The 20089-nt window shown below is 31.3% G+C and overlaps 1 protein-coding gene across 1 annotated transcript in view; it reads left to right on the top strand.

The window, feature by feature from the left end:
* The window catches only part of LOC134710793 (DNA-directed RNA polymerase I subunit RPA1-like), a 39479-nt gene extending 20179 nt beyond the window's left edge, over positions 1-19300 (top strand). The window contains exons 18-34 of the mRNA XM_063571192.1: positions 834-1045; positions 1652-1733; positions 2151-2351; positions 2895-3023; positions 4305-4463; positions 5114-5289; positions 10425-10554; positions 11136-11246; positions 12466-12690; positions 13243-13298; positions 13922-14089; positions 14682-14896; positions 16333-16460; positions 16767-16847; positions 17459-17614; positions 18188-18298; positions 18977-19300. Of these exons, the coding sequence (XP_063427262.1) occupies positions 834-1045; positions 1652-1733; positions 2151-2351; positions 2895-3023; positions 4305-4463; positions 5114-5289; positions 10425-10554; positions 11136-11246; positions 12466-12690; positions 13243-13298; positions 13922-14089; positions 14682-14896; positions 16333-16460; positions 16767-16847; positions 17459-17614; positions 18188-18298; positions 18977-19273 (2637 nt within the window). The 3' untranslated portion in view covers positions 19274-19300. The remainder of the gene's footprint in view (positions 1-833; positions 1046-1651; positions 1734-2150; positions 2352-2894; positions 3024-4304; positions 4464-5113; positions 5290-10424; positions 10555-11135; positions 11247-12465; positions 12691-13242; positions 13299-13921; positions 14090-14681; positions 14897-16332; positions 16461-16766; positions 16848-17458; positions 17615-18187; positions 18299-18976) is intronic.
* Positions 19301-20089: the final 789 nt, after the last annotated feature.

The raw sequence follows: 20089 nt of genomic DNA, 5'->3' as shown, positions 1-20089 counted from the left end.
TAGTATTCTTATAAGAAATGGAATGAAGAGTAGAAGGAAAAAGAAGCATGAATTAAACTTCTTTTTTGTTAAATAGAAAATTGAAAATAAAATCAAGAAAAAATGTGTATTAGTAGGAATTTATATCAACTACTCATTTGAATGAGAATATAATGAGACTTGGCGTAAAACACTATTGATGCAGCAACTTACAGAAAATAAAATAAGAGATGACATCAAGAAATCAACATACAGTCTTCAGTAAATATTAAATGTCCAAACCAGAGGTTTTAAAGTTGTAAATCACGTACAGTGTTCAGGTTTTATAAATAAGGTCTGATAAGGTATCAATTTTAACACTATAAACAAGTTGAATTTGATGCAGTTCACCTGAAAAAGGCCAATTTACATATAGTATTTAGTAAAATACGTTAAGAGCTACAAAGATATTTTGTCAACATCAACATCTTATATATATATAAGACATCTCTTGCTTAGTAATGTTATTTTTTGTAAAACCTTTGCTCAATATCAAAATATTAATGACAAGATTTCAAAAAGAAGCTTTTTTGGCAAATCTAGTAAGTTTTGCATCAAATGCAAGAAGTTTGAATCCTTTAAGAAAATACCTAAGACCCACTTCAAAACTAAAAACTTTGATATCCGACAAACTCATGTTTAATGAAGGACATTGTTTATTAATAGATATAATACCCTCACATTCAACAGAGCCTACCAACTATCTGTCATTTTTTTATAGGATTTGTTTTCTTCAAATAATACAACTGATATTTTGGGTCATAGACAATAGCAGTTTGCTAATTGTTAACACAAATTTATTGTTTTTATCATAGGCTGATGACAAAAGAACAGAAGCTATAGAGATTTCAAATAATGTTGGCCCGTCTGCTGCAGCAGAGGCCCTTGGTTTTGATTGTTTACCAGAACAGGAAGTCATGTTAAAGGCCCTGAAATCTGCACATTTTAACAAAGATGATAGACAGCTGAGAGAACTAGACCTTAGCATGAAAGATAAAACAGACAGAGTACAAAATGACATAGCAAGGTAACAACTTCATGCTGTGAATTGCAGAATAACATTTGATGTAGATTTCTATGGTCACACTTAACCAATGTAAACAGTGGAGCATTTTCTTTCCATTTTGTTTGCCTCTTTAGTTGATAATGAAGATATTATGGTTATAAAGTACTTGTTTTAAATTTACATTGATATACCTGTCATTTTTTATAATTTTTTATTTTCATTCCATGCTTTCCTTAAGTTTTGGACAGCAATATACCGTCAACATTGACATGTTGTATTGTCACAGAATAGAAGTTCCTTCATGATATAAGTTCCAAAAGGAAAAAAATATTCAGGAATATAATTTCCACAGGAATAAATATTACAGTATAAGTTCCAAAAGGAAAAAAATATTCAGGAATATAATTTCCACAGGAATAAATATTACAGTATATGTTCCTAACGGAAGAAATGCTATAGAATATTTGTTCCAACAGGAATAGATATTATGACATTGTTTATAAGAAAGTTTCCAATGGAACTTCTGTTAGGTGGAACAAATATACTTAACAGTTTTATGTGAGATGTAGTCATCAATGATAATGCATGCTTAATTTTTAAACTTTCATAACTTGAATTATATTGTAGGGCCTGTATGGGTGGATTAGAACAAGTCTTTCCCAGGAACAACTTACAGTTAATGGTACAGTCTGGAGCTAAGGGTTCTACTGTAAGTACAGATAACTTGAGTCAGGGGTTAAAGGTTCTACTGTAAGTGCAGTTACTGTATATTCATTTATTTTATAGAAAACCAATTTTAGTTGATTGCAGAAAACTTGCCTTTTCATGTTTGATTTTGATATTTGATTTTGTGGTTTTATCAACCTTATGCAACCTTATAGAAAATTAATTTGTTGATCATTTAAATTAGTGGTTCATCAGTACCCATTAAAACCTTGAAAATTAGTATTTTATTAACTTTTATAAAGTTAGGTAAAAAAGTTTTGTCAACAAGACTTCACAAATAATGCCTATCTTTATATGACATAAGTGCAAATGACTAATATTGATTTTTTTTCCGGCTAAACTATTTTGCTCTATGTAAACTGTGTGTATCTAGAAAGTCATAGTTACTATCTATTTGTAGGTCAATTGTATGCAGATATCATGTTTGCTGGGACAGATTGAATTAGAAGGAAGACGTCCACCCCTAATGTTAAGTGGTAAAACTCTCCCATCTTTTTGCCAGTATGATGTATCTCCTATGGCTGGAGGTTTTGTTAGTGGGCGGTTTCTCACTGGAATAAGACCTCAAGAATATTACTTTCATTGTATGGCAGGTAGAGAGGTATGTCAAAGTTGTATATATAGATTATTACACCTAATTTCCCATATTGGTCTCATTCTAGAATTATCTTGTTGGTATGAGGCATTGAATGAGGGTCATATTTAAGGTAATAGAACTTAGTGAAACTTTGACATACGCTTTTTTCAAGATCAAGGGATGACTTTGTGAAGAAAATTTTGAAAGTGTTTTCTTTTTTTCCATATTTTACAAAAAAATATACATATTTTTGTAGTCATGCATAACATTCAGATACTATCTGGGGTAAAAGTTTTAAGACATCAATAACTCTGCCAAACCTCATGAAATGTTACTATACTTGCATTGGACGTAGATAGAAGTTTCTTCAATAACAGCCAAAGAAAGGACTGTATACACATGTGTACATATGTACAGCTGTTCATCCAATGAAATGTTCTTCACATTTTTACCTCAAATCAAAACTTCCTGAAACTTAGTAGGCAGGCAATACACAAGGATCCTTTGATCAATTTACAAATTTTCATTAAAAAATTGGCAGTATTTAGAATATTACATTTATTATAGGGTTTGGTAGATACAGCTGTAAAGACAAGTCGTAGTGGTTATTTACAGAGGTGTCTGATCAAACATCTGGAGGGAGTGATGGTGAATTATGATATGACAGTCAGAGACAGCGATGGTAGTATTGTACAAGTAAGTTTTGTTATTGCCTTCTTTAAATTCAAAGAAATTAAGAAAATGAATCTGTGGCATAGGAAACTAATTTGCCCTAATGTTTTACTGACATTTGAACTTATTGTATAAGTTTTATTTGTGTTAAAATTTATATCACTGAAAATTATACAAATACTTTTGATCCATGTCTATGCATATTTATGCATGTCTATACATAGATTTGAAGTTGAGGAAAAGGCCATTTTATGTGAATTTCATTAAGATAACACATTTATATTTTTATTATTTTCAACTATTTTTGTGTTTTGTGCACATCCAAGTACATTATTTCTGAATAAGATAAAGATATTAGTTCTATTACATACAAAGGATTTTCATGTTTTATCATTTTATGTGGACCAACACTGACAAAAGCCAATTGCTGTTTGTTTTTCAATCATAATTATTTGATTTTATTTCTTTATTTATCTACCGATATGTTTTATCAGTATTGAAGCAAAATCCTTTAGACTTTTATATGAATATAAATTCATTTTTTCTTGATTATAATTTTTTATCATATACTTAGCATTGATATGATAGCTTTTGCATATGTGTAATGAGCGGAAGCACACAAGCCATAATTTCCCACCCGTGCTGATAACCCACATCAGGGGCGTCTCGTGCAAAAACTCATAGCAGTGCTTCTCGTGCAAGTTACTTTCGGTGTTTCTGGTATCGATTGTTTACTTTTCCGTTGTGACATCAGATATTTTTTATGACGACATCAAAATTTACGGGAACTTTGGTTGGGATAGTTTAGTACTTGCTAACAAATGCCATTGACAATTAGGAATCATTTTATAGTACAACAAACATGGAGTAATTATGATCATAAAACTCTTCCAAATTTTTAATGTTTCAAAATGCCTCTATAAATAGTAATGTTACCATATATATGGAGGTAGAGATGCTGTTGTTGTATAATTATGGTATATTTGATTCATAATTTAACTTCTTTATAAAGTTTTTGACTGTTTTAGTTATTGCATTTTTTTATTTGCCTTACATAAAACTATTGTCGAAAGTATATGATAAAGCGATTAATACATGGCCTTTTCCATATCAGCCTGGGTATCATCACCTCGACGCCGTCTTGGGCTGATATGGGGGTCTCAGGCTGATACCCAGGCTGATATGGAAAAGGCCATGTATTAATCTCTATGTTATTTATTACATTTGATTTTACTTATCCTATGTATATAAATGATCTATCTCTCAGTTTTTTTGAAAATTTTCTTGTATATGTTTTTTTTCCAGTTCAATTATGGTGAAGATGGCCTTGACATTTGCAAAACTGGTTTCCTAAAACAGAAGCAGTTCCCTTTACTGCTAGAAAATAAACATATTTTAGAGAGTAAACAAGGTGGAAACAAGGAAATAGAATTTGACAAGAAAGTAAAAAAATGGCAGAAGAGGGTATGTAGTAGGACTGGGAAAGATATATTTCAGATATTGGAATTTGATAGGAAAATTTTGTTGAATGAAAACATTGTATATAGGAGCATTTGCTTAACTGAGAAAATTGTATTTTCCTGATTATTTACATTTATGTGTTCCCCTCATCTAAAGTTTTAAAAATCTGTTAAAGTAGTATAGAAACCTTCCATAATTATACACATTAAGTCCATGTTATCTTAATTATCCACTTTTAAGCTGGGGTGTTGTTCTGTCCCACTGCTTACTTTACATGTAGTGCCTTTAGTTTTAATAATGATGCTCATTTTCATTTTTAGAAATCCTTTCAATAAAAGGGTTATTGAATCAAAATCAGTGAATATTATTCCTGTTTAGATATTTTAATTGCATTTGCTATTTTTTGTAATGAAATATTCTGCTCAGAACATTATTCCCCATTACATGAAATAACCCAGAAAATACACAAAACATTTCAACATTATGATAATTTTAGAAAAATTAGCATATTGCCAAAATAAAGAGTAATTTTCAAACACAAGACTTTGATTTTGACCATTTAATGAGATAGTTGTAGTAGGGTATATTTCTTAGTAAGCTATTTTAATATGTTTTACTGAAGTATTGAATATTTTGATAATTTAACCCATTAGATAAGGAAATGGCACAGAAATCATGGGAATTCTCGGGATTCTGGCTTCCTAGAATTCTGTAGAGAAAACAGCGATATGGAAGGTGATGACGATGAAATAAAAAGTCATGGACGTACAAAGGGTGCTCTTCAGTTGGCCCAGATGTGGAGAAATCTAGATGCTGATGAAAAGGAAAAGTATGTAGAATAAAAAAGTAAAACAAAAATGGTCATTATTTATCTTTGAAAAATCTGTTCATATTGTATCACATTCTCCATCAGGTCATTTGTTGTCCTGTTCCTTAAGGATGTTCACTCCACTTGTGTTTTTAATATTTGCTAGATTTTCTGAATCCTCTGGTTTTATTCATGTTATGGCATTAAAACAAATTCACCACTGAACCCTACTTTTCTTTTCATATATTTATTACATATAGCTTAAATGTCATTTTTGTAAAATACTAAAAAATCCTTGTTATTTTTTCATAATTCTTGAAAGAAAAATGGTGCCAATGTTAGATGCTAAGAAAAGTCTTAGAGACAAATATTTCCTGCTAAATTTTCAATGACTTATGTCTCTAAATAAACAAACAGACCCTTCATTTTTTATACTTTTTTATACGCCCGGGACGGGACGTATTATGGTATACCCTTGTCCGTCCGTCCGTCCGTCCGTCGTCCACACTTCGGACAATAACTCATAAACACTTTCACCAATTTCCATGAAACTTAAGTGAATTGTTTATATCTATTGACGTAAGCTCCCTTTCGTTTTTTTTTAATTTCAGATTTTAAGTTTTGGATTTATGGGGCTTTATTCATAAAAAAAAGGGGGATTTTCAACACTTCGGACAATAACTCAAAAAGGCTTTCACCAATGTCCATGAAACTTTGGTGAATTGTTTATATCTATTGATGTAAGCTCCCTTTCCTTTTTTTTAAATTTCAGATTTTAAGTTTGGGATTTATGGGGCTTTATTCATAAAAAAGGGGGGATTTTCAACACCTCGGACAATAACTCAAAAACACTTTCACCAATGTCCATGAAACTTTGGTGAATTGCTTATATCTATTGATGTAAGCTTTCTTTCGTTGTTTTTTAATTTCAGATTTTAAGTTTTGGATTTATGGGTCTTTATTCATAAAAAAAGGGGGATTTTTAACACTTCGGACAATAACTCAAAAAGTCTTTCACCAATGTCCATGAAACTTTAGTGAATTGTTTATATCTATTGATGTAAGCTCCCTTTCAATTTTATAAATTTCAGATTTTAAGTTTTGGATTTATGGGGCTTTATTCATAAAAAAAAGAGGGATTTTTAACACTTTGGACAATAACTCAAAAAGGCTTTCACCAATGTCCATGAAACTTTGGTGAATTGTTTATATCTATTGATGTTACAAATAATACTTAATAAAATCTGATGAAAACATAAAATTTGTAAAATCTTTAGTTCAATTTAAAACATTAAATTTCTTGTAAAAAATAGGTTCCATGAATGTCATACGTTTGTACTATTATTTAAATGGTTGCAAGGATGAAAGCACATTAGCAGTCCCTGAGATACTAACTGTTCCCTGAGGCATATATCATTTTATGATAACATTTTTACTATCTAAGCTATGGATAAAAATCAAATTCTGTTTTTGCATATAGGATGTTTTACTCTTGTTAAAATTGGTTGCAATTGAAATCACAAATGATACCTTAGCATTGCAGCTTTTTTATAGAGTTAAGTTTTGGTGCAAGGGTTGAGGGCAATAAAAAATGTTATAAAACATAACTAGTCTACAATCGCTCATAATAAGTGAACAAGTGACAACATAAAAATCCTAACATGTGACTAAATATTCCTTAAATGTTAAAGAGTGTCATTTTATGAAACAATAAGGAAATCAAGTCTCCTAAACATTTATCAATATGATCATCTTGTGAATATTCTTAACAATAAGAAGGTTCAATCAATATACCCCAAGAAAATTACCTTCTTTCAAACTACTATAAAATTTGGAAATCAGCCATAGAATTACTAAAACCCATAATCATATATCACTTTCCTTATATTGCATTGAAGACTTCTATGTTATATGCCAATGTTAATGATATTTGTTTTTTATGCTAAATATTGAAAAGCTGAACTAGGTTTAATCATCTGTCTTCTCCACTGTAATCACTGTCCTCATCATCAGAAAAATCCTCATTTTCATTCTCAGAAGAGGCCTCCTCATCATCAATGAAATCCTCATCCTCATCATCAATGAAATCCTCATCTCCATCATCAATGTAATCTTTATCTTCATCATCAATGAAATCCTTACTTTCATCACCTACTTTCTCATTTAGATCATACCTTTCAGTAGAGTCACTTTCACCATCTTCTCTTTCCCTGTTATCTTCTTGCTACTCCTCATTGTCATTGTAGTCTTTTTTGCCATTTTTATAAGCCCGTCGTCTTTCAGACGGGACGTATTATAGTATACCGTTGTCTGTCCGTCTGTCTGTCCGTGGTCCACACTTCAGACAATAACTCACATAAGCTCCCTTTCCATTTTATAAATATAAAAGGTACTTGGTACTCAGAAAGTGTGTTGTGAACAAGATAGCATGTATGGATGAAAAATTAAGACAACAAACTTAGTTAAATTTGAGGTAGACTTAATATTGCCAATTTTTTTGTGCATTTTTATTTATTATTTGGGGGGGGGGGGGGGGGGGGTATTTGACAGGGCTCACACTATTTCTAGTTGATCATATAAATTCATTAAAAGACAAGTTAAAAGAGCAAGGGCGTATCATGCGCTAAAGCGCAGCCCTTTATTAGTTCCTTTATTTGTTTACTATTGATTTAAAACAGTCTTTGAAAAAGCTTGTTACTTTGAAATAGACTTGCTGTTTGTAAAAAAAATTCTGAAAAGGCTTGATAGGAGAATCTGTTTTAACTCACTGCAATGCTAGTGAAAAAATGTATTCACAAGAAAGATTTTAAGACAGAAAAAATAATTGTAAACTGTCCATTTTAATTGAGCTCCTCTGCATCAGATTATTGTTTTGAACTAAAGGAGTTATGGTGTAAATAGGTTAATCCAAATACACAAGTTTTTCAAAAATTGTAAGAGGTAAATGTTCAGTGTTTAGTAAAAAAAATCCATACCATGCATACTGTACATGTGAAAAATCATTCACATCTTATTAAAAGCTTTTTTCCTTACAGTACAGAGAAGTTATGTATATGTGTTCAGAAATTTCTTTAACTTCTGATTGCCTTTTTATACGACCGCAAATTTTGAAAAAATTTCGTCGTATATTGCTATCACGTTGGCGTCATCGTCTGCGTCGTCGTTGTCGTCGTCGTTGTCGTCGTCGTCGTCGTCGTCCGAATACTTTTAGTTTTCGCACTCTAACTTTAGTAAAAGTGAATATAAATCTATAAAATTTTATCACAAGGTTTATGAACCAAAAGGAAGGTTGGTATTGATTTTGGGAGTTTTGGTCCCAACATTTTAGGAATTAGGGGCCAAAAAGGGCCCAAATAAGCATTTTCTTGGTTTTCGCACTATAACTTTAGCTTAAGTTAATAGAAATCTATGAAATTTTGACACAAGGTTTATGACCACAAAAGAAAGGTTGGGATTGATTTTGGGAGTTTTGGTTTCAATAGTGTAGGAATTAGGGGCCAAAAAAGGGCCCAAATAAGCATTATTCTTGGTTTTCGCACCATAACTTTAGTTTAAGTAAATAGAAAATAATGAAATTTAAACACAATGTTTATGACCACAAAAGGAAGGTTGGTATTGATTTTGGGAGTTTAGGTCCCAACAGTTTAGGACTCAGGGGCCAAAAAGGGACCCAAATAAGCATTTTTCTTGGTTTTCGCACCATAACTTTAGTATAAGTAAATAGAAATCTATGAAATTTAAACACAAGGTTTATGACCATAAAAGGAAGGTTGGTAATGATTTTGGGAGTTTTGGTCCCAACAGTTTAGGAATAAGGGGCCCAAAGGGTCCAAAATTAAACTTTGTTTGATTTCATCAAAATTGAATAATTGGGGTTCTTTGATATGCCAAATCTAACTGTGTATGTAGATTTTTAACTTTTGGTCCCGTTTTCAAATTGGTCTACATTAAGGTCCAAAGGGTCCAAAATTAAACTTCGTTTGATTTTGACAAAAAATTAATCGGTTGGGTTCTTTGATATGCTGAATCTAAAAATGTACTTAGATTCTTGATTATCGGCCCAGTTTTCAAGTTGGTCCAAATCGGGGTCCAAAATTAAACTTTGTTTGATTTCATCAAAAATTGAATAAATGGGGTTCTTTGATATGCCAAATCTAACTGTGTATGTAGATTCCTCATTTTTGGTCTTGTTTTTAAATTGGTCTACATTAAAGTCGAAAGGGTCCAAAATTAAACTTAGTTTGATTTTAACAAAAATTGAAATCTTAGGGTTCTTTGATATGCTGAATCCAAACATGTACTTATGTTTTGTGCAATAGCAAGTCTTTTCAATTGCACAGTATTGCGCAATGGCAAGAAATATCTTATTGCAAAATATTGTGAAATAGCAATTTTGTTTTTAATTAGAGTTATCTTTCTTTGTCCAGAATAGTAAGCAAGAAATATCTAATTGTAAGAATTTTTTTTATTTGGAGTTATCTTTCTTTGTCCAGAATCAACTTAAATCTTTGTTATATATACAATATACAATGTATATTCACTTTTTACTACCAACTGATAAATTAAAATAATCTTTACCATTCAGTGATAACAAGCAGTTTTTTTACATCTTAATATTTTATGATGTATTTAAATGAGTAGTTATTGTTGCAAACTCCATTAGAAATTTTAATTGAGATTAGTTTTGGAATAAGGGAAAGGGGGATGTGATTAAAAAAATTGGGTTCAATTTTCTCATTTGAAATTTCATAAATAAAAATAAAATTTCTTCAAACATTTTTTTTGAGAGGAATAATATTCAACAGCATAGTGAATTGCTCTAAGAGAAAACAAAAATTTTAATTTCATTAGAACACATTCATTCTGTGTCAGAAACCTATGCTGTGTCAACTATTTAATCACAATCCAAATTTAGAGCTGAATCCAGCTTGAATGTTGTGTCCATACTTGCCCCAATCGTTCAGGGTTCAACCTCTGCGGTCGTATAAAGCTACGCCCTGCGGAGCATCTGGTTACAATAGATATGAGTCCCATATTTCTACACAGTGGATCTTAAATTCAGTGTGAAATAAATTTATGCACTTGAATTATTAAATGCATATATTTAGACTTTAAGAATTATCCAGAACTCAATATTTTTTTATCTTATTTTACAGATATTGTAATAATAAGGGACCTTGTCCTGATCCCATTACCTCTAAGTATCTACCTTTTGAGAAGAATGGAGTATTTACAGAGAAGATGGGCAGTATAATTGAACAATTTGCTCACCAAGAACTTGGAAAGGTAACTCAAATCATTTTCTCTTTTTAAATTTTTACCTGCGTTGTCAGTTTTGTCATTACCGTCTGTCTATCTGTCTGTCTGAAAAAAATTGTGTAGAAATCGTTTGTCAAAAACATTCTTCTCTATCTACTTATTTCACAAAATTATATAAAACTTTTAATTTTTTTTTAAGGAAATTACAGGTAATGCTTGTGCCAATCAGAAAAGGACCAGATAAGGACCACCCCTCTTATTGAAGAAATTGAATTGATTTTATTATGCGCCCCATTTATGGGCATTATGTTTTATGGTCTGTCCCACTTCAGGTTAAAGTTTTTGGTCAAGGTAGTTTTTGATGAAGTTGAATTCCAATCAGCTTGAAACTTAGAACACATGTTCCCTTTGATATGATCTTTCTAATTTTAATGCCAAATTAGAGTTTGTACCCCATTTTCACGGTCCACTGAACATAGAAAATAATGGTGCTGATGGGGCATCTGTGTAATATGGACACATTCTTGTTAATATCTTATATAATATTGAAATAAATTATACAATTAGATTCACATATTTAACCAGGTATTATGTATTATTTATTACAGCTGCCAGCAGGAAAAGATGTTAAACCAGAAGAGTTCACAAGTTTGTTATACAGCAAGGTACAGCAAGCACTAGCACAACCAGGTGAATCTGTAGGATTGTTATGTTCACAGGTAATTTTTTACTGTTAGTTTGTTATACAGCAAGCTCTACACAACCAGGTGAATCTGTAGGATTGTTATGTTCACAGGTAATTATTTACTGTTAGTTTGTTATACAGCAAGCTCTACACAACCAGGTGAATCTGTAGGATTGTTATGTTCACAGGTAATTATTTACTGTTAGTTTGTTATACAGCAAGGTACAACAAGCTCTAGCACAACCAGGTGAATCTGTAGGATTGTTATGTTCACAGGTAATTATTTACTGTTAGTTTGTTATACAGCAAGCTCTACACAACCAGGTGAATCTGTAGGATTGTTATGTTCACAGGTAATTATTTACTGTTAGTTTGTTATACAGCAAGGTACAACAAGCTCTAGCACAACCAGGTGAATCTGTAGGATTGTTATGTTCACAGATCATTATTTACTGTTAGTTTGTTATACAGCAAGGTACAGCAAGCTCTAGCACAACCAGGTGAATCTGTAGGATTGTTATGTTCACAGGTAATTATTTACTGTTAGTTTGTTATACAGCAAGGTACAGCAAGCTCTAGCACAACCAGGTGAATCTGTAGGATTGTTATGTTCACAGGTAATTATTTACTGTTAGTTTGTTATACAGCAAGGTACAGCAAGCTCTAGCACAACCAGGTGAATCTGTAGGATTGTTATGTTCACAGGTAATTATTTACTGTTAGTTTGTTATACAGCAAGGTACAGCAAGCTCTAGCGCAACCAGGTGAATTTGTAGGATTGTTATGTTCACAGGTAATTATTTACTGTTAGTTTGTTATAGAGCAAGGAACTGCAAGCTCTAGCGCAATCAGGTGAATCTGTAGGATTGTTGTGATCACAGGTAATTATTAACTGTAAATTCTTACAATTTTGTGATGGTTTAATTATTTCACTAAATTCCAAAGAATATGAATTGCATTGAATACAACTCCCATCATTTGTGTGCCAAAAAGTCTAAAATCACTTTAGATAATTTCACTTTACTGTCATGAACATCAGTTCCAATTATAAATACATGGAGAAATAGTTCTAAAGTTGGTGGGCATTAATTTTTTTTCTGTTATTGGGTATGTCCTTTTGAAAGTCTGTTCATCATTTTATCCATTCTGTATTAGTTTATTTTTTTTCGGTTAAGGTAGTTTATTACGAAGTTATGGTTCAGCTAAATTTCTTTAATTTCTATTTGTTATTATGCATTTGTTATATATTTCAGTCGATAGGTGAACCTTCAACTCAGATGACATTGAACACTTTTCATTTTGCTGGTCGTGGTGAAATGAACGTGACCTTAGGTATTCCTAGATTAAGAGAAATTCTGATGGTAGCCAGTGCAGCTATTAAGACTCCCTCTATGGATATACCTGTCAATAACACTGATGAGGCCAGACAAGTTGCTAAACATTTACAGATGAAGTTCAATCGAGTATTGTTAAATGAGGTAGGCACATAAACCATATTGAGAAATTGAAAATGTATTTGAGACCTCTTTTTGAAGAGTTTTATACTGGTTTATTTTATTTATATGGAATAGGAATTGTTAAAATTTAAGGATATTATACACAAGAAAACAATTAAGAATTCTCATCGTCTTTTAAGTGCTTAAAATTGTTTAGACATGCCATTGCAATAATTGGAGGTAGCAAATACGAAAAAAAGTATACAATCTGTTTATACATAATTGGCACTCTTTTAACCAAGGGAATTCAACAAAAGTTTAAATACTTGTTGAAAGGGTCTAGGGAAAAACCTGTAATTTCTAGTCATGTGGGATTACTTTACTTTTATGAAAATAAAAGCTTCCCCTCAGCAAGAAGTATAAGATAATTATGAAAGATTCAAAAATTTTGAAATAAGCCAAAATCACAAATTTAACCAATTTCAACAATATGTGTAATGAAAGGGAACAAAGTGTTTTTGTATTTTCTTAAGAAAGGGACTGTTATCATTAATGTTTTATAGTAACTCTCTTCTGAACTTATTTACTTGACAGGTACTTCGAGATGTAAATGTGTGTGAATATTTGAAAGTTAAAGGAGTTAATAAAAGGTATCTATATATATTTACATTTAACTATCTTTACAGTAGAAGCAAATTCACAGAAAACATTTAGCCAACATTCACATGAAAGAAGTACTAAGAAGATCCTTAAAGAAGTACTGTAGTCATACAAATAATTATATAATATGTTCAGCTAGGCAGATTGTCTGAATATCAATTGAAATCAGACTAAAGTTGAAATGTTAATCAACCAGCAGTCAATCAATCAATCAATTTATTGCAATACTCACCCAGTCTCATTATTTTCAAAAATAAAACCTTGCAATAACTTTTGAATTCACAGTATTCAAGAACAATTTGTTGATGATTACTTAGGCCAAATAAAAAATATGTGTGTTTCCTATTTCCCTACCCTCCCTGTTTTTAAAGCTCAATAATAGCCTACCCTAATGTTTATAGAAATTTTTAGATAAGCACTGTTAAAGTCATAATGTCCCTTGGATAGACTCAATGTAAAAAACAAATAGTAAAATAAAAACCTATCCACCCTATTATTTTCAAAGATGTAATAGGAAACACACATAGTATTTGTTTTGGCCTTGTACCAATTGTGAATTCACTTTACTTAATTTGGTTTAAAACTGCATGTGTCGTTTCCATCTTTATTCCAGCCATAGATCTAGAGTATTCAGAGTAAAGTTTAACTTCTTACCAGCAGCTAACTATAAGAATAAGTTGTGTGTCAGACCAAAGAATATTCTACATTATATGGAAACTGTGTACATCAAACATCTCATTTCACTGATCAGGAAAAAGATTAAAGAATTAAAAGATGCAAGGTATTGTTACTTAGAAAATTGTGTTTTAAATTGTGTGTTTTTTATCCTTTATAATTTTTTAGCAAAAAACTGTGTATTTTATATCCTTTATTGAAGTTCTGTGTGAAATTTAATAAATATGTTGGTGTTTTATAATACAAAAGTTGACCAGAAATAAAAACAAAATTATCCCTAATTTAAAACAGATTGCTCGAATTTCAACCAGTTAATGAACAGTGGCAGATCCAGGAGATTCAGGTGGTTTGGACCCCTCTCTTTTTTTGGACAATCAATGCATTTGAATGGGAACATATGTTTGTACCCCTCTTTTAAAAATGGCTGAGTTCGCCCCTGATGAATATATTCCTCAGAGAGTCCAGAGAAAATAAAATGGAATAGTTCTATATATATTTATTTCTGATCAATGTTCCAAATCTATTTGATATGATGATGATTACTGCATATTTACATAATCAACATAGTTCACAGGGTGCCTCTCAGTAAGAGGTGCTGTTTATATGCTTTTTATGTGACAGGTGAGGATATGTAACAATTTAAACAACACATACAGTTTATGATACACTTTATGAAAAGTAAGTGAAATTTTATTTAGGCTGACGAGTACAGGGACAATAGCACAGAGGCCACCACCAAGGGTGAATCATGATGCTGCTACAGCTCTACAGGAAGATTTATCTGATGTGGAAGAGGATGATGGGGATGCTGTGGCTGTGAAGGAGAGAGGAAGGATGGAAGAGGAAAAGGAATATGAGGATGGGGAGGAAGGAGAAGATGAAGAAAATAAAACACAAGTAGAGGATATTGATGGTAAAAAGAGATGTTATGGAAATTTTTAAGATATTTTTTTCATTGCTGTTTAAATATGCATTTACTGAGTAAATTGATTTTGTAGATGAGATGTATCCTCGTCTCATGTGTTTTCATACTACAGTCGACTCTCGTTGTCTCGAAGTCAGCTGGACCACAGAAATATTTCGAGATACACGTAGTTCGACTTAAACGAAAACCGAAGTTTGACAGAACAAGGGACACAACTCTTGCTTAGCTTGGTAAAGCTAAAATAAATCCTGATGAATATGGGAAGGGGATCGATATTCTGGTATCAGATGGATGTATTTGTATATCATGGTCTTTCATTATTATAATAACATTAGTTTTACTTATTCAGTTGTTTCCGTTACAATTTTTACCTATGGCTTTTATCCGAGAGAGTAATTTTCAATCGATAGTTTGGTTATTCAGGTCGTTTATAGTTGACAAAATTGTTTTTTCCCGGATACAAGAGACTTTAGAAAATGTATATTCCTCTTCATTTTGTTTTATCTCGCTCCTTCTTTTCAAAAGAAAATACAATAAGATTAAAGAAGCCAATTGAGTAGTTTTTAGGTGATCATCAACGGAAGTCATAATCCTAAAAAAAAATAATACTTTATTATATATACACCCAAGCTCATTAGTGTAAATCACAATTAATTGTTTTACACTCGTGGAAATAACATGTCATAAATACAGTGGTCAGTGATTGGAAATTTAATTACACGTGTATTGTCAGATTAACTCTTCAATCCATTTAAAGTTATGTTTTGACATATGTGTATTAGTTCGAGATAAATAATGAATTTTGAGTGCTTTTGTTAACCTTGGGATCGTAAATTTAGTTCCACTCAATCGAAATTTCGACTCATCTTATTTCGACTCATCAGGAGTCGAATTACTTACATTTATATGGAACAAAGTTTGGGACCACGTGAAAACTTCGACTCATCCGAAATTTCAAGTCAACCAAGTTCGAGACAACAAGAGTTAACTATATTAAGAATGCATTGTGATGTCTCAACTTTCATTTAAAAAGCATGCATAATATAAATTCATATGATGTACACAAATATATGACCTGACCATAAAAAAGTAAGTGATTTGTGACTTTTATCTGCTTACTTAACAATAAATATAAAAATAAAGAGATGAACTATAATTGCCAATGAGATGAACTAGCTAAAGTTCTGGATCTGAACAATGTTTCATATAAAATCCTGGTAAACCAGGATTTTGAATTAGCATTTTCTCTGAGAAGTTATAGTATCACATTCATCACAGCATCTTTATGAAAAGCATTAGGATAGTGTGACATAACCTTGAGTCTATTAGCTTTGATACTAAATTAAAGTTTACCATCCATGGAAAAACAGACAAGATCTTATCTAAATTCTTATACTTATTACTTTACTTTTGTATTATTTCAGACCCAGAGGGAGAAGCAGAAGTAGTAGAAATGGAAGGAACACAGGATGACCTTGAAGAAGAGGAAATGGAAGAAGGAATCACAAGTACAATAAAGGTGGAGAAAAAGAAAACTGAAGTTAGAATTAATGTGAGTGTTACAATAGTCAAAATTAAGCACTGTAAACATGGTAAGTAATATTGGTTAATGCAAAGGTAATATTCTACTCTTTAACACATAGCTCATGGGATAAAAACTTTTTTGAATGCTACCCTTGCATATTTATCAGTTAATTTATTCAATATTTGCTGAATATGAATCCAACATTGGGCTTACAAGATATTTGACTATTGTTGTAATCATCTTGGATTTATACACAAATTAAATGCATACTCTATTTGTAGATGACCTAACAAGTCTGACACTTTTACAGCAAAATATCATCTTCTTTTTCAGAGTGTGTTACAGTCAAGTGCAGTAGTAAAGGATTACAAATTTGATACTAAAAAAGAAGAATGGTGTGAAGTAACCTTACAGGTATATATTTTAGGATATTGATCGAAGAGAAATGAGACAAAAAACCTACAACACAAAGTCACTTAAAGGGCATTTAGGGTTGCATTAATCTCCAAAGAAATTTCTTATATAATCCTAGTAAATTGGGAACTATAAGAATACCATCTTTTATTGTATAAATTTTAGCATCACATCCACTACACAATGTATAAGAAAAACATTTCAGATAACATTACTTTCTAGCAATATAGCATCATATTACCATGAAGCTTTTAAAAAGTCCCTGGGTAGAACTGCAGAACTTGTAGGCCAAAGCAATAGATGCATGCTCCTAACTCTTTCAGTATCAACAAGCTGTGAATGAATATAAAAAACAAAGAATTATAATCTGTTTTTGTTTCTACATCAATAATAATTTCAGAAACAATCCTGACAATGCATATATGATAGTATTGTGTTTTAAGAACTGTTACTGGAAAAATTGACAATAAGTTTTCATATTTGATCAATAGTAGTGTTATAACCAGGGGGAATTATTTTTAGGATGGTTGCCTTTAGTTTGCAAACTTCAAACATTAAACAGTTCAAAATAATTCAGACTGTTAGTTTCACCTAATTGTATATTTTTTCAGTTTAATATATTGGACAGTAAGATAGATTTACCATCATTGATTGACCTTGACATTAGAAAAGCAGTAGTCCATGAAGTACCAGGCGTCACAAGGTGTTTCCTGTCTACACAGAAAAATGGAGAAGTCCATCTCAAAACGGAAGGAATAAACATTTTGGTAACTTTTCTTCTTTATTTGGGAAATGTGCAAAGATCTATAGCAGTTTATAACAATTTAATGATTTTAGGGTAGTGAGTGGGTAATGTTTGATTTTGTTTTTAAATTCTGTATTTTACTGATAAATTGACTCATTTTTTAGTCTTATTCTTTTACACTAACAGCAGCAATTGAGATCAATTAAACCCTTTGAAATATTTTATATTGCTTGTGAAAAATGTTTTTAATTTTTGTTTTTTTGCTAATTAGTTGATAGTTTAAATAGTTGATCATTGATATTCAGAATGCTATTAAATTCATATACATATGTGAAAATGTATATCTTGGCAGAATTTTCAACCTCAGTAACTGAGTTAAAATTTTAACTTCTCTGAATAAGTTTGTAACTAGTACTACTTTAAAAAATATACCATTTCTATTTGTTATTCTGTGGCATTAGGCATGGATGCTATGTTATTAAGTATTCATGATTCTCAAATGTATCTCAAATCTAACATTAAATTCCAATGATAAAATATGCGGATTATTTTAGTTTGCACTGTATCACCTCATAATTGAATATATTTGTTGTAGGAGGTGTACAAATATTCTGACTTCCTGGATATATCCCGTTTATATAGTAATGATATCCATGCTATGGCAGAGAGGTATGGTATAGAAGCTGCTGGCAGAGTTATTATAAAGGTAATTTCATTTGTTTTTTGAACAATTTCCTCCTTAAATGTATTGAAGCAGGATATGTTGTGATTTATGTGCCTGTTCCTTTATCCAAACTAGTATTTCCTAACCTTGTAAACAAGTGATTTGTTTCCTCTCACTCTTGTATGCACAAATTTCCCCCATTTTGCTTCTTTGCCAATTATGGAATAATCATTTACCAAATGTTGGTTCAGGAGTTGATTGTGGGATGCATATTGAAGTTATATTTCAATTTTATTAAAAGATAAATATTGAATTTAAAAAAAAACTATAAATGGCAAAACTGACTTGTCATTTGAGTCAGAATACTGCATAGAGTACTGTAAAATCAGAAATTAACACTAGGTTTTTATTATTGCGAAAATGGCGACAGAGTTGTAAATGCAAAAATTAAAACCCGCATTTTGAAATATTTTATATGAATTAAATAGGATTTTTCTCAAAATCGAAAAAATTAAAATAGCATTTCAGTCTAAAATGGCAAAATAAATGCATGCAATAATTTCTGAATTTACAGTACTGTTTCCATTCTCTAGATACAGTGTAATCCTGTTTTTTTTTCCATCTGCACATCTATTTATTCTGAAGACCTGACATGGGGAACTGACAATTTTGTAAATGTTTCACATTAATTGATATTTTATGTTATTTCATTTTTTTCAGGAAGTACAGAATGTATTTGGTGCTTATGGTATTGATGTAGACTACCGCCATCTTTCTTTGTTAGCAGACTATATGACATTTGAAGGATCTTATAAACCATTCAATAGAGTTGCTATGGAAACATGTTCTTCGCCTTTACAACAAATGAGTTTTGAAACAACAATGCATTTTCTAGTGAATGCTAGTATCCATGGAAGTAATGATTCTTTGAAATCACCGTCTGCTCAGCTAGTGACAGGAAAACTTGTTACATGTGGTACTGGCTCATTTGAATTGATGAATAGAATAACTGTTTGACCGATTTTAATAAAAAGAAATTGTTTACATGTTGTTCCTTTAATCTGGCATTAATTATTATATCTCTTGACAATCACACTATAAATGTTTATAAGGAGATATAACATAAGTTCTTATGCCCCCACTGCAGCGAAGGGGGCATTAAGTTTAACCCTTGTCTGTCTGTACCTACGTCCGGCCATATGTTGGTACGTCCCAAATTGATTTCTGTTTCCTAACTTAGGTTTGCCTCAACCAAATGTATTGAAACAGAAACACAATGCTTAACACCACTTAACATACATTCAGTTTGATTTTAAGTAGCATCACTTTTACCATTCAAGAGTTATGCCCCTTTACAAATTGAAAAAATGCTGAATTTTCTTTCTGTTTTCAAATTTAGTTTGCCACAAACAAATGTTATGAAACTTACCCGATATATGGAATGCTTATTACCACAAAACAGCGATCAAGTTTGATTTTGATAGCTTCACGTTTACCATTCTAGAGTTTTGCCCCTTTACAAATGGAAAAATTGCTACACGTTTCATTTTTTTTCTCTCTTTCTTTAGTTTGCCTCAAGCAAATGTTATGAAACTTATACACAATGCTTCTTACCACAAAACCCAGATTAAATACAAATTTGGAAAGTGTCACTTTTACTGTTGTTGAGTTATGTCTCTTGATAATCTTATAGACACATTCCCCATTTATTTTTAATATTTTTATGCAAATAGAAATATCAAATGTAACCCTTGTTTGTCCTTCAATCAATCAAAAGGTGTGCATTTGTTAATATGGAACAGGTGTTGCTATCTCTTATTAAAAAATAGAAAT

The sequence above is a fragment of the Mytilus trossulus genome, chromosome 3, assembly GCF_036588685.1.
Source record: "Mytilus trossulus isolate FHL-02 chromosome 3, PNRI_Mtr1.1.1.hap1, whole genome shotgun sequence".
NCBI classification, from domain to species: Eukaryota; Metazoa; Mollusca; class Bivalvia; order Mytilida; family Mytilidae; genus Mytilus; species Mytilus trossulus.
This window is presented reverse-complemented; position numbering and strand designations above follow the sequence as displayed.